At 40.6% G+C, this 23,856-nt stretch overlaps 3 protein-coding genes across 4 annotated transcripts in view; 2 read left to right on the top strand and 1 right to left on the bottom strand.

The window, feature by feature from the left end:
- ikzf5 (IKAROS family zinc finger 5) overlaps positions 1–1,547 on the top strand; it is a 3,809-nt gene extending 2,262 nt beyond the window's left edge. For both annotated transcript variants that reach the window (XM_034552790.1, XM_034552791.1), the window contains exon 4: positions 1–1,547. This exon is cut by the window's left edge and continues 809 nt beyond it. In XM_034552790.1, the coding sequence (XP_034408681.1) occupies positions 1–156 (156 nt within the window). In that variant the 3' untranslated portion in view covers positions 157–1,547.
- A 9,424-nt stretch (positions 1,548–10,971) lies between these two features.
- On the top strand, positions 10,972–15,271 carry agt (angiotensinogen). Its single transcript, XM_034552259.1, has 7 exons — positions 10,972–11,007; positions 12,271–12,717; positions 12,899–13,265; positions 13,569–13,693; positions 13,804–13,952; positions 14,387–14,543; positions 14,660–15,271. Exons 2-7 carry the CDS (start codon positions 12,310–12,312, stop codon positions 14,834–14,836), a joined length of 1,383 nt encoding a protein of 460 aa, XP_034408150.1. The 5' UTR covers positions 10,972–11,007; positions 12,271–12,309; the 3' UTR covers positions 14,837–15,271.
- Positions 15,272–16,199: 928 nt separating this feature from the next.
- cog2 (component of oligomeric golgi complex 2) lies at positions 16,200–23,643 on the bottom strand. Its single transcript, XM_034552685.1, has 18 exons — positions 23,469–23,643; positions 22,970–23,131; positions 22,787–22,852; positions 22,618–22,698; positions 22,185–22,288; positions 21,893–22,001; positions 21,578–21,757; positions 21,332–21,456; positions 20,884–21,010; positions 20,597–20,736; positions 19,359–19,420; positions 19,132–19,283; positions 18,806–18,991; positions 18,556–18,628; positions 17,982–18,124; positions 17,141–17,280; positions 16,844–17,027; positions 16,200–16,701 (listed from the first exon to the last, which is right to left on the bottom strand). The coding sequence occupies exons 1-18, from the start codon at positions 23,523–23,525 to the stop codon at positions 16,603–16,605; spliced, it is 2,190 nt and encodes a 729-aa protein (XP_034408576.1). The 5' UTR covers positions 23,526–23,643; the 3' UTR covers positions 16,200–16,602.
- Between the last annotated feature and the right edge of the window lie 213 nt (positions 23,644–23,856).

Genomic DNA, 23,856 nt, shown 5'->3' with positions numbered 1-23,856 from the left:
CAGCACTGTGACATCTACTTCCCCGACAACATCCTCTACACCATCCACATGGGCTGCCATGGCTACGAGAACCCATTCCAGTGCAACATCTGCGGCCACAAGTGCAAGAGCAAGTACGACTTTGCCTGCCACTTTGCCCGCGGGCAGCACAAGTAATTGATGAATGCTTTGAAATAACTTTTTTTGGACATTTTTTTTTGTTTTGATAATTCCATAGTAATTGTATTTATTGGTCTTTTACCTGGCCTTGATGTAGCCTAGCCTTTGAAAGTTGTACAATGTCAACATTCAGATGGTTTCATTTTGTATAATTAACAGTGACCATTTCCGTGTATTATAAAGGGATGGTCAGTGTTTTCAACAGGTTGAGAAATAATTTGTCGTGTCATAAATCAACACTAAGTTAACTAACAAAAATTACTTGCATTGTACTTATATAGGTACAATTGTACCTTTTTTTTTTTTTTTTTTGTTTTTTTGTGCAAGCTAAATATTGCTCTGATGATACTGTTGCAGGAGTGGACCTGTTGGCCTCGAGGGAGCTTCCTTTTAGCCTTGTTGAAATTATTTCAGTGCTTGGTGCATTCCTACTATTCTTTGCAGTGCCTGACATAGTCACTTTCTTGTGTGTCCAAGATAGAATGGACTGTTACTTTGAAGATTAATAGATGTTATTACAATATCCTCTTCTTGCTGTGATTAATAGGCCCAGAACCTTAGAAAAAGAGTTTGGCCATTGTAGTTTTCTATGGTAGCCATTATTTTTTTGCCAAAATTCTACTACATAAATGCTGCTAAGACACTTTGGAATCTAAAATATGTGGATGGCAACTACCTGGCCAAGCGTTGTATCGGTGGTTTTAGGTCAGCCAGTTAAGTTGTCAAACTAGATTTAGTAGAAGTTGGGTTGTTCCTTCACTCAGTGCCCTTCCTTGACCAGCATCATGGTAACTTCACGTGTTTGGTTAAAAGGGTTTTGCCTATCCTTTTAATTCCATCATGTCACATTCTGGTGTTTTGATATTGTACGAAGTCACTTTGATATCCAGTATCTGCGTATTTAGGACATAATCATCAAGTCTTGTGTCTCATGTCAACAGTCGTTCAGAATTGCCACGTAGCACTGGGGATGCCACGTTTTTGCCTTTTGTGATAATAACACACACCGAGAGTCTCCATTTATCAAATGTATCCCAGTGCTTTTCTGAATATTTACTGAGTATTGTATTCCGAGTTGTTGGATAGATGTTCAGTGTCAAAAAAAGCAATCCCATGTCGCAGTGATACTGCTACTTTAGCAAGATTGTTCTTTGTCTTTGGTACTGTTGTTTGTTGCTTAGCAACATGGGTGGAGAACATTGTTACTGTTTTTAGGACCAGCTCCGTGTTGCCATGCTTACCAGTAACGGGCATTCGGTAATGACTGCCTTATGTTCTCTCTGTGTGTCGTAGGTTCATATAATGTTGAAGCCTGATGGCGATCACTCTCCCTCTCCTCTGGGATGGATTAATCTTACTAATTTATAAGTAAAGTGTTTTCTAACTGAGTTGCATTTTGTCTTCTTTACTTTCGCCATCTTCATTGTATTCAATAACAATAAATACATATTCTAATAGTAATTATTTATATTTAACAGTAATGAAATACACCAACACACATTGTCTTTTGATGATGCTTTTAATCAGGTTTTGTGATCAAGGGGAAATAAATGGTGAGTATAATTCATTGTCACAACAAACAGAACGATGGATTGAAGATGATAATAAAGATTTGAAGCCTCGTTGCAGAATCAAGTTACGCCTTATTCTGCTGATGAGTCTCTTCTTCCTTCTTTTCAAGGTCTGGCGAAGAAAAATTGTGAAACGTGTTTTATTGTAATGTTTCCTTGAGATTCCAAAGATTTTGTAATAATTTTTTTTTGCTCACCTAAAATGTTTCTTAAACTGATGCACTATTATGTTCAAAACAAAGTCCAAATGGACACAGACCTTTGAGTTGGATTGGACCCAGCACCAGAGTTTGGCTGTCCTGTTCTGCCCCCAGGTCTCTGGCTGCACGTTTGTTGCAGCCACGGCGACACCGGGAGTTGTATTCAGAGGCTTGGCATATCAGGACCTTGCACTGGATGTACACCGACTCTGTGGCTCGCAGGAACTGGAAAGCCTTAAATGTGAAACGGCCATATGTACGACTGCCAGTGATGTAGGTCTGGTAGGTGTTGTCCACAGGGCAGCTGAAAGTGAAGAGGAGACAGTGTTTCTGGACAATACTAGTAGTACATGAATGTATTTAGCAATGCAAACAAATAGATCCCTTTAAGTAGGACTACCAATTCCACATGTAACAATTTAAAGTCCTACTTAAGTAAAAGTACTAAACCATAATGTACTAATGTATCAAAGTAGTCATTCTGGAGAAAATCCTTTCATAAATGTTACATTGTTGATTAATTATACTGATGCATAAGTATATTTTTGATGCAGCTAATTTGAACTACTTAGTCCAGTGCAATGTGAGTTGTCTGGCCTCCAAAGAGTCCCCAGATAGAGTTGAGGGGTTGTGACTTAATTATTGGGTGAGGTAACGAAAGTAGGTCTGCTGCACAAATTTATATCTGGCTTTAGATGGGGACTTTTATTTTGGATTGCTGACAACCTATAGACATTTGAAAAGTGAAAAAAGGCAACACCTGCAGAGTCACAGGCCAAGAACCTGTATTCTGCTATTTTTAATCTACATCTGTAAAGTAACTAGTGACTGTAGCTGTAAAGCCGATGTAAAAAAGTACAATATTTCCATCTAAAATGTCGTGGAGTACATGTATAAAGTAGCAGACTCCCATCTTACCCGTTGCGGACCAGGTAGTAAGGTCTGCTATGGAAATCATTAGGCGATGGTGAGGTCACACAGGTGTCAAGAAAGAGGACCAGGGCGCTGTCGCCCCTGCTCAGGTCCACTTGAACATACAGGTTCTGGTTGAGTGCCACCTCGTATGGGACTTGAGTCACCTGTAAGTGTACAAGCAAAGCATCAGCATGGCATGCGAGTCTTGACATCAGGGATTTACTTGACAAACACCCGAAAAAACACCTTGTAGTAGAAGCTGCTGGATGTGAAGAAATCCATGCTGGTGTTGAATCTGCCTGTGCCTGTGATGCTGCTGTTGTCATGGTGACGGACAATGTACATGATCTGGGCCACCGAGTCCTGCTCCATCCGACAGCCCACGCTCATCTTAAGGTGAGACTGCCGTGTGATCTCTCCGTAGCTGGAGGTGGAGGCACGGACGCTGTTGGTGTACACAACTTTGCCATTCTCGAACTGTTCAGAGCAGAATATATTGGAAGATGGTCACACTCTCTCTCATCGTGAATCACACTAATTTGTATCAGGAAGTACTGCATGGTGTCAATGCTTTCCAGAAGGCGATGAGTCGTCTACCTTTCGAACGGTGCCACAAGTGTTAATGGGGAAGTTGAAGACCACCTGATAGTTGGAAACCTGGGGTCTGCAGTGCGGGTCGTTGAGGTACAGACTCTGGCCACCGTAGCCGAGAGAGTTCAGGTAAGACCTCTGGATTACAATGTTCATGTTGTCTGAGGAACAGTCCACTCGACCTGACAAAGGACCATGTTCACAAGATTTGTACATCAGCTTGAATTACTTTTCGGATAAAGGTCGTAAGATGTCACAATGTTGGAAGTCTTTAGCCATGACAGTGGTGGGGTGTCCACCACTTGGTTCCAGACTGAAATATCATAAATAGACCCTCTCCATTTAAATATACCATAATTCTACCTGAGCTTGGTGGCAAAGAGCTTATGAAGTTAGCACTGAACCCTCGGCCGACCACAGAGCCATCAGTCCGTAAGAGCACAGTCAAGTAGTTTGAAGTGGAGTAGAAGGTACTCAGACTGTTGTTGCATACTTTCCCCAGATACCGCGAGTTAACAGACGGCCCATCGTAGACTGAAATATAGTCACAGGAGCAGCAGTTATCCAATCTGTTTAAAAAAAACAAAAAAATGTATAAAAGCCCTAAATTATTGTCTTATAGAAGCAAAACTCAAAAAGTAGTTCCAGTAAGTCTTTGATATTAATGTAGAGCCTAATTATCCACAAGTTAATGTGTGTATAATTCCTGTCATGGCATATTTTTAAAAATATTTGAATACCATGAATAATCCCCAAAAGGCCGTTTATTGTTCACTCACTGCAGGTACGTGAATTCCAGGAAGATTCTCTGGTCATGCGCAGACCTGAGCTGCCAGACACAGTAGGCGTTGTCGTTGTAGTGGTTGGGGTGGTTGGGGCTGGAGAAGGTACCGGAGCCAAACAGAGAGCCTCCACAGGGCCTTACTAAAGGTGGACCGCATAACACGAGTGTCATCGCAGTGAAATATATTTGCAGAAGGCCCAATGTACACACTGAGGATACCTCAACCTACCTGTGGCAGTTATGGCTTGGCAGTGGGCTGTTTGAAAGAAACACAACAACAACCACAACATAGGTTTCAGTATCGCTTTTTGGTGGAAACTGTGATGAAAGTGTACTGAGGTTTAAAGGACACAATACTTACAGTAGAAGTCATAACAACAGTTCCCATAGGATCGACAAGAGCTTGAGCAGGAGCAGCTTCCCATGTTCTGGCCGCAGTTGTAGCGACACGAGGGCTGAGCTGGGAGACACGGTAGAAGTACAGTAATAAGACATTTCAGTCATCTCTCCTGCTAGCGGAATAATGGTGGCCTGATTTATTCCCATATATTCGAGATTGTTCAGAGATGTTCATACCTGTGGGTGTGACAGCTGCCTCACAGTAAGCTAAATGACAAAGAAAGAAGAATCAAATGATTACAATATTTTATAGGAAGAGTCTTCTTTTTTTTATGTCGCATGACCAGCCGAGTAAAACAATACAAAAGGCTTCCAGGAGAGACTGAAAGAAAATATTCGCCATCATTTAACGATATTGCATCTGCCCCGTCTTTGATGCCTCGATGGCTTCACTTGTGGCCATTACTAATTAATGGACAATTTTGCCTCCGGACATGTTTGGAGAGCACATTGATTTTCTTCTAGCATACTCCAAATCAAAGCATATATTTCAGTGACCTGCCAAAACACAAGGGAACACGGGAACTGAGGGGGCATATAAGACCACATGAAATAGACTCTTTAAATGTCTGGAAAGTAATAACGGTTAAGTCATCTGGCATGAGTCTCTCCTTCATATGAAATGATAGTTTTTTTTCTTCCTAATGTCCGTTTGCTTTAGACTTCAGAAAGATTTCCCGCAGTGTGTCCTGCCCCAACATCAGGAAATACATCATATCAAGAGTAGAAGAAGATTGTAACATTGTACACTCAATGTCTATGGAAATGGATAATTCAGTCAATCCATTTATTAAGGTCTTGGTTGAGAAAAGGTATTTGTGCATTTCAGTGGGATGCAAGATGCTTTTCAGTAGAAGCTTTGATGAACATTATACTTACAGTAGAAGTCATAACAACAGTTCCCATAGTATCGACAAGAGCTTGAGCAGGAGCAGTTTCCCATGTTCCGGCCGCAGTTGTAGCGACACGAGGGCTGAGCTGGGAGACACGGTAGAAGTACAGTAATAAGACAGTAATAAGACAGAGAGAGAGAGAGAGAAATTCAGTAATTGATAACATAGTTTGCTCTTTTGCGTGCAGGTTGTTGAGAGGTTTTAATACCTGAGGTAGGGCTGTTCGTGGTTTGTCTGCAGGTAGCTACATGATGGAAAGAGAGAATAAAACAACGGTTGTGATATGTATTCTGCGACTGTAAACGAACATTGCAATCACACCATGTGCACTGAGGGATTTGACAGACTGACTCCTGCAGAACCTGTCAACGTGATTGATTTGTTTGACTTGGCACTTACAGTGGTAGTCATAGCAACAGTTGCCATAGTATTGACAATCGCTCAAGCAGGAGCAGTTCCCCATGTGCCGGCCGCAGTTGTAGCGACACGAGAGCCGAGCTGTGAGGCACAGGTTGACGTTACAGTACACAGTATATAGGGAGTGTAACAAGTACTTCAAGGTGAAGCAACTGTAGCTTGAAGGGTTTTTATACCTGTGGTGGCAGGTCCCACAGTAGAAGCTGAGCAGAGATCTACATGGCGGAGAGAGAAAAATAAAGTGTAATCCCTGTTTTACTGCATAATGAGTTATAGCACTCTGAAACAAAGATGGACGATGTCATGTGTCATTCTCAGCACAGCACTGCTCTGTCATTTCACAGACGGATTGCTTCAGCGAGAGAGGGCTGCGGAGGTCGTTAACACTGTTGATTTGTTAGACTTGGCACTTACAGCTGTAGTCATAGCAACAGTTTCCTTGGTATCGGCAAGAGCTTGTGCAGGAGCAGCTCCCCATATTCCGGCCGCAGTTGTAGCGACACGAGGGCTGAGCTGGGAGACACGGTAGAAGTACAGTAATAAGACAGTAATAAGACAGAGAGAGAGAGAGAGAAATTCAGTAATTGATAACATAGTTTGCTCTTTTACGTGCAGGTTGTTGAGAGGTTTTAATACCTGAGGTAGGGCTGTTCGTGGTTTGTCTGCAGGTAGCTACATGATGGAAAGAGAGAATAAAACAACGGTTGTGATATGTATTCTGCGACTGTAAACGAACATTGCAATCACACCATGTGCACTGAGGGATTTGACAGACTGACTCCTTCTGCAGAACCTGTCAACGTGATTGATTTGTTTGACTTGACACTTACAGTGGTAGTCATAGCAACAGTTGCCATAGTATCGACAAGAGCTTGTGCAGGAGCAGCTCCCCATGTTCCGGCCGCAGTTGTAGCGACACGAGGGCTGAGCTGGGAGACACGGTAGAAGTACAGTAATAAGACAGAGAGAGAGAGAGAGAAATTCAGTAATTGATAACATAGTTTGCTCTTTTGCGTGCAGGTTGTTGAGAGGTTTTAATACCTGAGGTAGGGCTGTTCGTGGTTTGTCTGCAGGTAGCTACATGATGGAAAGAGAGAATAAAACAACGGTTGTGATATGTATTCTGCGACTGTAAACGAACATTGCAATCACACCATGTGCACTGAGGGATTTGACAGACTGACTCCTTCTGCAGAACCTGTCAACGTGATTGATTTGTTTGACTTGACACTTACAGTGGTAGTCATAGCAACAGTTGCCATAGTATCGACAAGAGCTTGTGCAGGAGCAGCTTCCCAGGTGCAGGCCGCAGTTGTAGCGACATGAGAGCGGATCTGGGAGACAACATTTAGTTTCAAGCAAAATTACTTTAAATGAAAATGTACGTCTTTCTTTTCTGGAACCTTTGCTGAGAGAATACATTTACCTATTGTTGGTGCAGGCGTGGTTAAACAGTAATTTACAGATATTTGGAATTTGAAAATATGTTATATTTTGACTAATGATGGGTGTTTGTTATGTCAAATTCTTTAATTAGGTGTGTATATAAATAAATATAATACAAAATTTATTTTGTCACATTTTCTAGGTATTAAATAAGATTTTTAAAAATACATTTAGTTTTGAAATTATGCTCCTTATTTTTGGAAAACGTATTTTACCTTTTTCACCAGAATCCGTTACATTATCTGCGACTGTTGTATCCACTGATGGATGAAAAACAAAATACAAAAGTGGAACGATTGAGAGATAAAAAGGCAAGCATCAACACACAGAATAACAGATGATGATAAATCAGAACGCTTCTGATTTAGCTGAAACTGATTGAAGCACATCAGCCAGGCCATCCAGATATAAACAGGGTAAGGCAAACAACATTGTGGATGTATGCATTAAAATTAAAACGGAACCATAGATACATTATGCGTTTTAATTTAGGGGTAGTTTTTTAACCTTTAAAATCGGGTGGTGTTGAATCCATTTGCACAGTTGTTTGGAAGCGATCAGCACCTGATGTAATGTGAGAGAAACAAACAAACAGGACAAAAGGTCAGAGGGGTTTAAATACCAGAGACAGTACGGGTAGCAACAGCCAAAAACCCATAATCCAAAAACAAAGAGGCAAACATAACAATAAGACATGAGTGGACAATACCTTGCACTCCATCGAAGGCAATCGCACTGCAGAGAACCAAGAGAGTCCACATGGCGAATTGGTTCACTTTCCAACCTTAAGATGCTTTAGATGCTGAACATTGCAGCTTATATAGTCAGACACTTTAACGGAGGACCCATAAAGTTTCTGATGCCACCAATAGTGACAGTGATAAATTACTCAATTTATTGGTGTGCATGAGAAAAACCACACTTGCTTAACTATCATAAAGCGTACACAAAGATTGTTCACTTCAGGATGTGTTTTAAGATATTTGCTCAAGAAATACGGTTGAACTTCATGTTTGGGCTTGTTGGTAACTTAGACAATAAGATTTCCCCTGATGCTCGTACATGCCCAACTGACATCTGCTACAGTAATTTAATATTGTCACCACTAGAATCCTGCGGCACTGGTTGCATTGTTTTGTTCGTTAATAATCAAATTCTATAATCTAATGCAGTCTCATGTATTTTAAACCGTGGACAATGTGCAGTATGTTGTAACTCTCCTGTAAACAAGCAGACCTATAAATCAGATTAATTAATAATTTTAATAATAAAAGCAGCAGAAATACAGCTGAAGATTGACATATTTCATGACATTCTTGAAGCTATTGTCACAGTTAACAGCAGTCAAATTACATTTCTTTTTTGACATTGCCGCCACATTCAGAGTGAAATACTTGAACAATTGTTGGAGGTATTACCATGACCTCTGACCCCCTGACTTTTCATCTAGCGCCACTAGCAGATGGACATAGTGGCTTTCAATGAAAATGTCCGCAACTTTTGGATGTATTGACATGAAATGAAGACATCCATGCCTCCCTACATGTTAAAAGTAATAGCTTTGGTGATCCCTTGACCTTTCATCTAGGGCCATAATCGGGTCAAAGGTTTTTATTTGTCCAATACATTAATTGATGTCTGTACTGTGTACTAACACATGTTAGCATAATAGTTAGCTCGACAATATGGTAATCATTCTCTTTGTTACGATTGCATACATTTACTTTTTACTTCTAGTAAATACTGTCGCTACCCTTACAAAGTACATAACGTTGCATGAAGTATGCATTCAATTGGGACATAATACTTCATCGTAACATTGCACCTTGAACGTTGATCCTCTTGTTCATATTTACGCTCCCCAAAGGATTGTGAGTCAGAATAATCAGAATAATCAGAAACACATCATGGCTTAAATACTGCAAATTTGGACCCAAGGCAGGAGGACATCCTGGTATTTTTGGCACACTGAATTTGACATACTTAATATTTTTCTGGCATACTAGTATGAGTATTAGAACGCACAGAAAATAACTTAAAAATGCACAGATAATACCTGCAAAACATTAGCATGGTATCATCGTCATGGTTAGCATGTTGACATTAGCACTTAACTCAAAGCACTGTTTTGCTTCACATGTTAGTATATTTACTGAAAGTCAAGATTTTGTAATCTTTGTCATGGCATATGTTAGCAAAAAAAAAAATTACACACTGTAAGTGTTTAATTGTATTAATCCAATTAAAACATATCTAAGATATACATTTAATTTAAAAATATTGTATGTATTCTTTATATGGCTTTATATATCTTTAGTTATCAGATAAGTGAACTGTTTAAAATGTACTGTCATCTCATATTATTGTCATCTATGAAAGTGTATTGATCGAGTATAATGTGTGCTGCAAATTTCATTGGCAATATTTCATAATGTTAAGTTCTTCTGTAAAGTAGGAATATTTGACAAAATAGACTATATATATCAAAACTGTGGTTAGTCCTACATATTTCATGTCAGTATCAACATACAAAAATACTTTATATGAATACAGTAAACGTGTAAAATACTATATGTCATTGAGAAAAAGAATGTTGCCTTTTTTAGTTTTACCAGAAAGAGTCAGTGACTTTGCATACCGATCGGTCAGACTTACATCGTCATTCCTTTTTGCTTTATAGACTCTTAGTTATCAATTATTATTACTGTAACAATATTTGTAAAAGATAAAACTAGGCCTTTAAAACACTGAACATAACACAATGTTTTTCTTTATGATGAGAAAATTGAGTGTACCCTGTCCTGTTGAATCAGCTGTATGTGAAGGTCATTACAGTCACGGATGTCGCTCAATAGTAAATATGAGCCACGTTGCTTAATAAACTCGTTGGCCTGTGTATAAAGAACATTTTAAATGTGTTTGCTCTTTTCCGAGGACACTTTGGGCTTATTATCTTTCTAAATCTAGTCTTAACTTCTTAACAATTTGATATGTAAGAAAATGAAAGTGAGGATAAGAGACACAAAAGTAGTTTATTTTTCTACATTTGACCTTATTAGTAAAATGCTGCATGTCGATAGAATTTATCTGGATATCAGTTAACATTGTTTAATTGGCGTTATTATTTATAGTAGTGAGTGAATGTGCACTAACGACATGGAATGAATACAAGAGAAAGTGTATAGAGAGGAAGACGGATAACCTTCTGTCCTCTTTTTTTCTTATATGGATTTAAGTGATTCAGTTTTGAGTTTACTTGATACTTGTTTAACCCCCGAAGTTGAGCAAAATGTCTTAGAACATGCGTAATTAATCCGCCCTCTTCCCAAATAAACATCCCCACTATATGGTGACATTTCAGTGAGTCACTCTCAAACACAAACAAGCCCGGCTGTCCCTCTGCGTCCTTTGTGGAAGTTGAGCTCTCCTTTCACCCCCTCCAGGATGTGCTTGCATCATCCTTCCAAAGTCAACATGTAGAGGGACATTGGGTGGTCTCTCTCTCTCTCTCTCTCTCTCTCTCTCTCTCTCTCTCTCGCTCTCTCTCTATCTCTCTCCGGCCGGTATAAGTAAGGGAGCAGAGGGGCCAGGGCCTCACTCAGCTCCTCACTCAGCAGCAGCAGACGCATACGGTAAGAGCAAACTTTTACTTGATCTCAGCAATTGTCTTTTGATTGCGCAGTACAGTGAATGTACAAACTCTTCAGAGATATGGGGAAATGTTTGGAGTCCTATAACTGCGGGGACTAATCCATTATGTTCATCAAAATCTAAACATTAAATGCCTCAAATATGTCAAACGGCCTCTCTGGACAACTTTTAACATTTAATTTAAGGGTTATTACTTTATTTAAAAAAAGCAAACGGTAGAACTAAGATTGAACTTAAAGAAAAGGCTCTAATAAATCTGACAAAACAAAAAAATGTGGTCTGCATCTAAAAAGAAAATAGTGATCATGAATTAGGAGGGGGTCAGTTATGTATAAGAACATCTGAGTGCACACACTTTATTGATAAGGGACATGTCCTGTGGTTCATTTCCAAATAGAGGGAACATCTAGTGTTTGCTGACCTCTTACAAGAGTCCATCAGTCCACATTTCTGCACTTTCAACTCAAAGGATAAAGTCCCATTTTTGCATAAGAGCACTCACCAAAGTTATTCTCCTCTGCAGAGAAGACATCCAGGTAATGCATGAAAAGTGTTCAACTGCAGTACATCAGTGCTTCCTCTGCATTCATTCGGAGCTCCATCAACACAATTTGCGATGAGAAATATCTCAATGAACTTGTTGATTGTTTTTTAACTATATACTATATGTGTGTAAAAGTTTGTTCTGTGTAATATCTATTAATTAATTTAGTATTTATTTCTTTAGTTATTATAACACGCAGCCAAATTCCACTCAAGAATTGAAGTGAACCGTTTCGTCTTAATATATGTTGAACATTTGGTCACTTAGTTTGTGTCCCTAATCTGAAAGCTGCTTTCACGGGATCCAAATATACAACAAACAACATCCAAATGAAACATCCATCTTATTCGAGTCAGTGAACACACACAAATGTGTGTAGATGCGTCTTCATTATCTATGCGACCTCTGTTGCAGAGGGTAATGCCTGCTCTCTTTCACTGACCAGCATGAGAGAGGACACACAAAGAGCACTCAATCCATCACTGACATGTCGCTCTATGTCCAATGTTCCTGCCAGCCAATCCTGTCGGAGACAGAAAACCAGATCCAGACAGATTTCTGACGAGAGTCACAGTAATAGTGATGTAGCATTCACAAGCCACCCAATACAAAGTGCTCGCTGAGACTCAAGAGGCCGTTAATGGGTTGATATGCTCAAGGTGAATCATTGTAAACTAAAAGTAGCTGTCTATCTCCACAGAAAGAATCATTTTAAGGTGACTATCAACAAAAAGGTAAAATGCGGTCGCCTCTTGGAGCCTTCCTACTCTGCTGCTACCTCTCAGTCAGCCAAGCCAACCGCGTCTACGTCCACCCCTTCAACCTCTTCGCCGCGGAGAATGTCAGCTGCGAGACCCTGCAGGCCCAGACCTCCACGCCTCTGGAGACGCTTCCTGTGGACCCCCTTGATATTGAAGTCCTCACACCAGACAGCAGGGATCCGTCGAAACTGGACCCACAGAGGCAGAACATCACAGAGAGGACGGCGGTCCTGGCGGCGCTGTTAAACTCTCTGGGCCTGAGGATGTACCAGGCTGTCAGCAGCAAGCAGCAAAGCACCAACACCCTGTTCTCCCCGGTCAACACCTTTGGATCCCTCGTTACCTTCTTCCTGGGGGCCTCGAAGAAGACTGCAAGCACATTCCAGGTCTTTGCTTTTGATTTGTTTTCATTGGGGAGATTGGCCAAAAGAGCTAGCAGAACCTGTTGATCCTTTACTATTTTGAAAGAGGGGATGATTGATGCGGCCCTAACCATCCATGTGATAATCAGGTATTTTTGCTCACTCAAAGATGTTAATATTTACCAAATCAATCCTTTCCTTGTAGCGTCTACTGGGCCTGGGCAGTGGCAAAGACCAAGTGGATTGTGTGTTCTTAATGGATGGACACAAGGTGCTCAAGACCCTACAGGGCATCAACTCTTTGGTGGACGACGGACCCAAAGATGAAATCACCACCCAGGTCTGGGCCTTCACTCGCCAGAACGCTCAGCTCTCCAAGGACTTTATTCAAGGCACGCAGGACTTCTCCGACACATCGTTCATCCGTGGTGTAGACTTCTCCGAACCTCAGGAGGCCGAGCAGCTGGTGAACAGCTTTGTGGAGAAGACATCCGACGGGAGGGTGAAGGGCATCTTCAAAGATCTGAACTCCAGCAGCGACTTTCTTTTTGTTTCTTCCTTCAACTTCCAAGGTCTGTTTCTTCTCCCTCCCAATTTATTTTACAGTTTACGCACTTTCATGATATAAAGTAAAAATTACCGTTGTATGTTAGGAGTGCAATGTTCAATCTTTATCACGATGCCAGGATTATAATAATATATCAAGTCATATTTGGAATAAATCAATTAGCAGTCCATGTAATGGACAAACCACACGTGTCAGTCAAACAGATTTGTGCAGTTGCTGAGATACCAAACGGAAATCCTGAGTTCTGTCTACTACCACTGCGACCCTTTGCAGTACCTGATTGTGTTCTTTGGTTGTGTCCATTTAGGCAACTGGAGGACGGCTTTTCAACCAGAAAAGACCTCCTTGCAGGAGTTTCATGTGGATGAAACAACCACAGTGATGGCTTCACTGATGACCCACACGGGTCAGTATCACTACCTGAAGGATCAGGTACATTTTAGTTCAGGATACTGTTTGTCGTCACGTATTTGGAACTGTTAAACATGAAATGTACTCAGGCGAGTATTCAAATGTAATTCTTTTCTTTGGTGCCCATGAAGAAACGGCAGTGCACGGTTGTCAAGCTGTGTCTGAGCAAACGGTCCTACATGTTGCTGGTCCTGCCTCACGAAGGTGCCAGCCTCCATGACATCGAGTCTAAGCTGCACACTGACGTCATGTCTGACTGGCACCAGAACCTCCAGGAAGGGTGAGTGTTGTGCTTCTATAGAACCCTAAATTCAGAGCTAATATGACAATACCACAAGCTAGGGGACTGGACATTTGAAGCATATTTGGTCGTAATGTCATGTTATGTAACCATTGTGCAATCATTTTTAATTCCATCAATGTCATGAGACTCAGTTATAGTATCAGCAGCAGCCAATAATGTGCATTTCTGTTTAAATTTCACTTTTTGTGTTGAATAGCTCAGTCTATAAGCTGAGGGCAAATTTGTGTAATTACAATTTATTGCAAGATACTTGTGTAATAGTTACAATTGCAGTTAATATATATATATATATACACACATAAATATATATACACACAGCTATATATTTTAAGGCGAGAGCGTGTTGGGTACAGTCCCATTTACAAATACTTTGACTTTACAATCTGTCTTCCTTCTGTCCATTCCCCCAGTCTGTTGGAGCTGTCCCTCCCAAAGTTCTCCATGTCTTCTGCGACTTATCTGAACGACCTGCTGACCAACCTTAATCCAGACGTTGAGGCCAAGCTGTTGGGCTCTGAGGCAGAGTTCAGCCAACTCAGCAACACCAAACCTTTCACTATAGATAAGGTGAACTAGATGTGTGGTCAACTTGTCATGAAAAGCACTCACTGTGTGTGCATGTGTGTGTGTGTGTGTGTGTGTGTGTATATATATCAATAACAGATCCCTCTCTGTCCTCTCAGGTCGTCAACAAGGTGTTGTTTGAGATGTCTGAAGAAGGCGCAGAACTTCAGGACAAAGTCCAGGAAACAGGCGTCCCTCTAAAACTGTCCATCAACCGTCCGTTCTTCTTTTCTGTGATAGAGGGAGATTCTAGCGCCATCCTCATGCTGGGCAAGATCACCAATCCCACACTGTAAAGTTATATAGTATTTAAAAACTCATCAAGAGCCGACTCTTGTTTTCCAGCTCAAAACATGACCACACAGTACGTGAGGAATGAAGCATAACCTCGCTCAAGAAGGATCTATCAATATTCACAAGTGTTATCTTTCTCCACCTCTCTGATTTCTCCACAAACTCAGGAGTCACTGGGGATCCCCGTCTCAGTATTTATAAAACAACTTTTACTTCATGCTGAGTTGTTTTCAAGCAGACTGTTAGACATCCTAATTTGTTTTTCTTCTGTGAAATTTATGATAGCAGAATTCTGTACAGTATTTTTCTGTAGATTAGGTACAGTAACCACGATTCTCTATGATGAATGACTAATACGTTGTATATTGTAACTAAGAGTTTATTTTTGTTTTGTTAACATTTGTGATTGCTGAAATAAAACTTGTTTCCCAATATAGTTCAAATGTCATTGGTTGTCATTAGGATTTACAACCTGCGGTAGTTTATCAAAAACACGTTTTACCTCCTCACATTACGTAACACCATGATGTAAATGATTAGGTGATGAAACAGTGTCTCATAAAAAAGTATAGTGAAAATGTCAGTCATACTTAACTAAGTACGCTAAAAAAATATTCATGATATAAGTGTCAACGCGTATATAGTCGCGTATACTATATACTTTTTTTGTGTTGTCAAAAAAAGTATATAGTATGCAATTTTATGACATGCTATATTATGACTTGTTAATGACATTTTTATGTCATAAATATGTAATGAAAGATCATAAAAAGTCACAGTATAGTATGTCATACAAAGTAATAGTATGTCATAAAAATACCATTAAAAAGTCATAACTATAATTACCACCTCCCAATTGTATGGCTCCCCAAACCAGTCTTATAGTGCAGTTTATGTCCAAAATGGAATCACTTCATCATTTTATCCTGTTTTTATTATTGTTGTCTTTATTTTCAATTGTCATAATGGGCTCATGGATTCTTGAGTTATTGCCAAAAACAATAAGGTCATAATGAACTTCAACCACCAAATTCTAATCAGTCCATCCTTGTGTCCAAGTAGAGGTTTGTGCCAAATTTGAAGAATTCCCCTCGAAATGCAGGACGGACACACAGAAAGACACAAGGACGGGGGCTTAGTGTCAATGGCCATGGCCAAATTAATGTGCGAATTAATATGCAAATAGTCATTGTTTCAGCAGGCTTCTTGCTTTTGGTGCCAACAAATAAATACATTTAAAACCAGCTATTCAAAGTAAAAATGTTGGTTTGACTTTGATTTCTTGGCAGTCGATGGAAAACGATGTATGCAGTGAAATCATCCAGCTAACTAATGCACTTTATATTCAACCACACAAAGTCAATGCTGTATCCACAGTTCTTTATTTTATTCCAGAGTAAATTATATTAGAAAACTTTGATTTTAAATGAAATGTACATGTTACACACAAACAGACCATTTGAGATTAAACCTTCACATTGTAGCATAAGAAGAGACAAATATGACATTGTCTCTTTACAACTTAAGAATCTGGCCCAACATATATGATGATTGGTACCATAATTTTCCATCACCAGCACCGAGTATTGTAGCTCACAGTTAGCTCAAATTCAACCAGTGCGACCCCCAGCACTGGGGGTCTGATCCCAAGGGACTCCCCCGACCACCCGTGTCAGTTCTTGTCATACATTCTTTGTGGCCTGCTACCAGACCATGACTTTAGCCTGGACTGGTGTGAAAGATGTTCCGTTACTATGGAGTCAACCTGTTACTGGTTCTGTTCAGCGAGCTCTCGGGCCTCTTTCACCAGGTCCATCAGAGTAGAGAACATAGGGATGTCACTTGGTTGAAGACCCATCTTCTGCATCTGAGACACACAACAGAGCAGTGTAAGAGAGCATAATCGAAAGCATCTTCCGATGATACTTAGTAGCAATAGGCAACGTCTTTGCCCAAGTATTTGTCTCTACAGATGTCTGCATGCGTCTGTGTACTCAAACACCACACACCTGTTCCCCGAGGTATTCCACATCCAATGCAAGTTGAAGTCGGATCTTGCTATCGTCTGTGGGTGCAGCGTTTGCTCCTGCCGTGGTAGTCGCGATCGCACCTTTTCTGGCTTGTTTCAATCGCTTCAGACTCTCCTCCATCTTTCTCACTGAGCTCAGCACCTCTGAGATGGTCTCATAATACCTGAAAAAGATGGGAAACAAAAGGAATAGCTCGTTCTGTGAATTTCAAGCACAAGTCATACTTTTTCCTTACGGTAATGTTTCTAGGTCTATTTGTCTTGGCATGTGTCGTACCTCTGAGTGCAGTCAGACAGTGCAACTCGCAGCCACTCTTGTGCTGTAGAGGCGGTGACCAGCTCTGTTGAGTCCGTCAGCAACTGATGTAACGGGCGTAAGGCGTTGTCCATGTAGGCGGATGCCCGCACTGGCAGATCCTAATGCAGTTGTTAGTAAAAAAAACAAAAAAAACATTTATGTTTAACTATTCAAAGTGAAACTGTGTTTCGGCTTCGCTACATTTTGTTAAAGTACAGCAATGCAGTTAACGGTCATATCAAAATTGCAAAAAAGTGTGCATTGCTCTTTGATTCAGTATCAGCAGATACTTCAAGCACCTGGATCGGATTGAGGGGCAATGGAAATTGAAGAATGGGTATCTGTGCTTGTTTGCTGCATGCCAACAGTTGTTTCCCCTATATTCACTCTACAATGGTGATTCCCAATAACATGGAATGTGCCAATAATGCTAGAAAAACACTGTCTACTTAGGAAACATAATATTGTAGATGCAACGAAACACATTTCAGCAGTGTTGTAGTAAAAAAGTGATGCATGTTTAATTCATTCTTGGTTCAACTAAATGAAAAGAAAGTCCTTTTTTTTTTTTTAAACTGCAAGAGTGTGTCTATGTCTATGTCTATGGACATTGTATTAGTAAGCTGAGTTAGAGCGAATACTAATGTTGAAAATTGAATGCTGGCCAGTCAATGCATTTCAAGAGGTTACATTTATCGAATTTCCACAAGAAATGTTTTTTTAAATACCACAACACAATCCCAAGTGTGTCCTCCAGGTTTTGTGTGAATCAGACAACGTTTTTCCTCGAAGATATGTGCATCTTTGCAGCTTCACTGACCTTATTTGTCCGGCGGTAGAGACGCGGAACCTCAGAGGCGCTCTTCAGGAAGCGGCAACAGCGGTCAGTCAAATGCTGGGTCATCCTGGTGTTCAGGGTGGGAATGCTACTCGACAGGCACGTCCTGGAGTCCGTTAGAGCATCTGGCATAGAAGAGAGCACGAGTAAACATACACACACCTGAGCAAGCCAGGAGCCGAGGAATGATTAGATTTTTGTGACTGACATGTTTTCTTTGAAGATGTCACGCTCAAAAGGATTGAATGGTTACATTTGAAATGTCAATGATAACTGGCATTCATGTTTTGCATTGCCGTGTATCTCCAGGCATGTTGTCCATAGAAATAAGACCACAGAAAAGGTGCAATAATCCTTATATAGAAATCCATCAAAAGGACTTGATATCCCACAAATATTACAATTTCTACTCACAGAAATATTGAATGCTTCACAACAGACAAATACTACCGTCATAAAATCGATCTTCTTCCTCATTTCCTGACAAAACATTGGACTGTAAAAATCATGCAAATACTGAAAAGGAAGCGATAAGATCAAATTACTTCCAACTTACCTTCCACGATAGCAATGTTTTTGAATCCGATTGCTTCTAACCGCTGTCTGACCATCTCTGTTAACTCTGGTATCTACGAGAAAGAGGAGCACACGGTCAGTGTGGAAACAGCAAAGTGGAAACCATTAGAAAATTATCAAAAAGGGCACTTGGTTAAACCCATACATAAAAATTGGAACTACGATATATGTATTTAGCATATTTAGTATATACATAACTAAATATATGTATTTAGTTTGTGTGTGTGTACCTGCTCCTGCAGCTTTTGGATGTCAGCTGCAATATAGACCAGCTGTTTGGTGGACAGAGAAGCAGGACTCCCACTCTCACTGCCGCCATCATCCATTGAGGTTCGGCTGGAGGTGGAGGAGGCTGAGCTCGGCAGAGGCCTGGTTGGCTCTTTAGTCACTTCAGGGGATGGAGTTTTAGTAAGCACCTGTGCAGACACCAATCACGATGAGGAACACAAGCAAGCCACAGCAACATGGCTATTCATTGCTTACATACTGCTTTGTTCTAATTACTATTATACAATATCTTCAAATAAGTATAGTCCTCAGGTTTAATTAAGTTTACCTCTTCAAGAAACTTGGCATATCGTGCGTAGAGCTGCAGTGTGAGCTTCCAGAAGCGATGGGCCAGAGGTGACAGGTAGACTTTGTCCGACCAACATCTCATTAGGCAGGACCACAACACCTCAGATACCTGCAGGTTGTATACACTGCCAGCTGGACAGCCACAGATACACAGTTACTTTGGCCAAGCGATTACATGGTTGCTTATGATAAAAAATTAATTCCTACCCGGTGCCGCCTCAAGTCCATCACTGATGGCGTTCTCGAGACTCCCTGCTATTTCCTTGTACCTGGAAAAACAAGGCAAAACAATCAATGTGTTATCAGCTTATTTCAAGTCTCAGCTCTGATATGCACAGTTCATGACGTGAAAACCGTGTGCGTTGGAAATGTAGGACTTTCCAGAAAAGCTGAACTGTGCAGGTTTGTGTTGTGAAAGTAGGTCACAAGCCCTGATCTTTACAGTGTGTGCGTGTGTGTGCGTGTGTGTGCGTGCGTGTGAGGAGGTTGACAAATAGTGGACAACTTATTTTCTTTTTCACACAGATCAATAGCCATTCAGTCAAGGTCCAGTGTCATGTTTACGGGCTGTGTTTAGTATCGTAATACGCTGACACACACACACACTCAGTTTATATATTTCTTATTGTCATCATTATGCATGAGACTCACACACCCATAAGCTATTTTCCATATTCCAATAAAAATGGTGTTCTCCAACTCTCCATTCTCTTGAGTTCTTAAAGCGAGACCAGTCAATTCTTCAAAATACATGCTGCACAGATATTCCTCCTTCACTGACGTCTGAGTATATTCATTCAAGCTGAGAGGTAAGATTATTATTGTATATGTATGAGTTTCATTCTAAACCAACATACCATGAGCGTGAAGGAACAGTTTGACATAATACCCCGACACTTAAACTGAATGATGGAGTTTCGTAGAGTTACAGGAATGGACACAGCCCCCATCTGATGTCTGAACGGTTTAGCGGGGGAGGGGGAGTTCTGAATATCTAACAAGCACTTCTTAAAAAGCCTACTGGCTGTCCCAGCCAAGAAATAGTATAGATATTAACACCCGTAATGAAACAAACTGTTGTTTTACATTGCAGTTTTTTTGAGAGAACAAGGCTAGCCAGCCCCCTCTGTTGTGTGCATGCTGAGCTAAGCTTACCCTCTCCAGCTTTATATTAAACAAACAGACATGAGAGTGTTATCAATCTCTTTCAACAGGAAAGCAAATGAGAAAAATCGAAAACACACTTCTGAAAGAAGTGTGTTTTTGTACTTTAAACAAATGAGTAAAGAACATCATCTTATATTTCAAAAAAATATGAGTCACACTTCCAACATGATAAAGAGTGAACCCTGCTGTTGTCAAACAGTGTCTAATTTGCTCTAGAAAAAGACATGGGAGACATGAATCTGTAGGCTGAGTATAGATCATATTGAGGTAATATGCACCGTAGTTGAAAGTAGACAGGCAGGTTCCATTTGTTGTTGAAGCTGGTATATGAGGGATGTACTCTCAGTCTCTTCACACTGGCCTGCGAGCTGCACTGACGCTCAAACCTCCGCACAAACTCCATACTTGCACTGTAACGCTAAAAAAAAAAAAAAAAAAAAAAGAATATGAAGAGTCAACAGACAGCACACGGAGGTGAAACTACTCAATCCGACACTGAATTATGGGACACAAAACTACACCAAGTAAATGCATGCACACACCGACTGTGTCACTGTGGCTGTACCTCATAGAATATGTCAGGGTTTCCAGGGTTGAAGAGGTAGGCCAACCTCTCCTCTATCCCTTTGATCATCTCTGGCCACACAGAGTTCACCAGGAAATCATACCCTGGCACTACGTCAGCTTTGTCACTGAGGAGAGAGGGAACATGAACACATTCAAAATATGTTATGATCTACTTTGGACACTACTCCAGCCACCGATTCATTTTATGTCCACAAACTAGGAGTAGTAGTTGTTTAAATGGTCAAATATGTTGAGCAAATGATGCATGGTAATTTTGGTAATACATGAATACAGAATAAATACATTTCAAAAGAGTGGTCATTATACTGAATGCAACAGCCATACAGATGAAAGCGGGACATTTGCTTCACTAATAGAGGCAGAAGGATTTCAAGACAATCAACACAACAAAGAGAATGAATTTGCCTCTATGATAATATTAATACCTGGATATGGCTCCTCCAGTGACCTCTCTAAGCAGTCTACAGTGATGAGGAACGAAATCCAACAGTCTAGAGTACATCAACTGGAGACCATTCGGACTAGACTTCACCACCTCTTCTACGACCACCTAAAAGAAGAAAATGAGACGAGAGCATATTCTGTCAAAGTTATCAAATAATGTAAACAATTTAAATAAAATGAAATTCCCTTGGCTCATCAATATATAAAAATATGAGTGTTATGTTTACCTGATCCATGTATGGTTTGACCAGCACCTGTCCTACCAGGGCCTCAGCATCTCGAGTCTTGTCTATGGTGGCATACGTCCTCAGGCAGTGTCGCACCATGACCACGTTGGATGTTTGCAGACCCTGGATCAGCACACCCTCCAGAGACTGCTGCAGCATGGAGGTGATCCCTGCGATACGCTGCCAGAGGACACAACCAAGTGATGAAAATATTACAACAGAGTACATGCCAGCATGTTTTACAATAATTACATAACTGAAAGACTGACAGAAAAGCAGCAAGACAGACAAACTAACTAACTGATTAACACCTACAGGTCTGACTTTGTCCAGTAGGGGCATGCCTTTGCTCTGTACAGCGTGGAACTGCAGCTGGTTGAATTCTGTTGCGATCCTCTCCAGGATATGACCTGCTAACAAGGGACTGGACAAAGACACACATGAAGTCAGACAAAGAGGCTGAGAGCGACATCCCTGCATTGATAAAGCTCAAACAATAGGAACCTATGGTGTGCTCAAGATTACATTCTTAGTTTTTCACACTGCAGCTCCAAAAAAAAAGTACGTACAAATTACGTAGTTATTAGTTAGCATGACGGTTTCCCACCTGCTGGTTTCTAGAGAGCTGGATTCCTTGGAGTTCTGTGAGTGGAGGATCTTCTCAATCTTCTCCACTGAGCGCACCACCTGAATCAGCCTCAATACATACACCTGAAGGATGGGATAATATAAGAAAGATGATAATTAATGGAGTTTGTCCCACAGAGTAGACAACCGTCTACCGTTGCACGTTATCTTCTACATCAAAAGTTGGAATGCTAGAATTTCTATAAAATAATTGAAAAACAGGTTAATCATCAGTACGGAATCAAATATTGCTTTTTTATTTTTAAAAAAACATCAAGTTCTCAATAAGGACATGACCTACTAGAGTCTAGACTGTTATAGAGTATTTCTAACAGCGATTCTAAAATATGTTTAATGATGAATATAAAATATGACCAAATGCTTCAATCAGACAGGAAGAAAAGGAAGCAAACCTTTTTTTTCTGCAGATCTTCTTGTTTGGCTAACTGGTTGTCTATAGCCTGAACCACCTCACTCACACAGGAACGCAGACTCTGCAAGGGATCACAGCCAGAAACATGCATGAACACTCTGTGGCAGGAATTAGTGAAAGCTTACAGTATACTTTATCAAAACACATACCATAACCTCCTCTCGTAACTGTCCCAGTGGCACAGAAAGCTGATTGAGGGCTTTGTCCATCCCCACCTGAGACGAAGGAGCAGAGGTCTGAGATTAGAAACAGTCGAACCTCACACACATTAACTTTAATAATGAAAACTGCTCTTTCATCTTCAACGCACAACCACATGACTAACAACTGACCAGGTTGGTGGAGAGGTTAACAAAGTCGGCATAGTCCTTGTTGATGAGCTCCACCATGGCCGTTTTCAGCAGCTTGTAGTAGAGCTCCAGGTCCTCCCTCATCTCCTCCAGCTGGACCTGCTTCCGACACTCCGCCACAAACTGGTCAACGTCAAAGTCATCCTGCAGACAGAGACATGTAACATTATATAACAGCAGCCATGTATACAATCACACACAGTATTACGAGCAGAAAATGGAAAGATAACATTAATCGACTTAGCTACAGACTAAAAAACACATCATGCAGAATGCTCGTTTTACTTTTTACTAACCCCGTTTGCTATTACCATGCATAAACCTACATTAGCTCTGAGAGTGATTGAAGTTTAGACTCAGCATTAAGTATCTATATTCAATATTTAACCAGAAAGGTTTAAGAAACGAGCAGACAGCATGAACTTAACACTTAAAGCCAGCTTACGTTAGTTTAACGCAAACAGACGTAAAGGATTCATACCTTCATAAAAACATCCTTGTCGAAGCACAAAGAATCTGGTGCCTTTGGTAAATTCATGTTGACTTATAAATAGCAGGTACAACGAACATGCAAAGATCATAAAACAGCAGCCTCCAGCTAGCTGCTGCAACTAAGTTTCCGCAAACATGGCACACGCACCAACGAGGAAGAAGAGACCGGAAGACCACCGGACAGGTTAGTATGGCATTACAGCGCCCTCCAGAGGCAAGCGGAGATCATGCACCGTGACCAGGCGCGGAAGAGGCTTCTCGCCCATCAAAACAACCGTCTGTTAAAATGTAAAATATATAAAGACCTGAACAAAATATTAATAAGAATATGGAAGGTGGAGATTGAAAGTTCATTCTCGACCTTGGAAAGTTGACAG

This window comes from Cyclopterus lumpus, chromosome 15, assembly GCF_009769545.1.
Source record: "Cyclopterus lumpus isolate fCycLum1 chromosome 15, fCycLum1.pri, whole genome shotgun sequence".
Classification (NCBI taxonomy): domain Eukaryota; kingdom Metazoa; phylum Chordata; class Actinopteri; order Perciformes; family Cyclopteridae; genus Cyclopterus; species Cyclopterus lumpus.
Note: the sequence above shows the minus strand (reverse complement) of the source record. Positions and strands in the feature narration are given on the sequence as shown.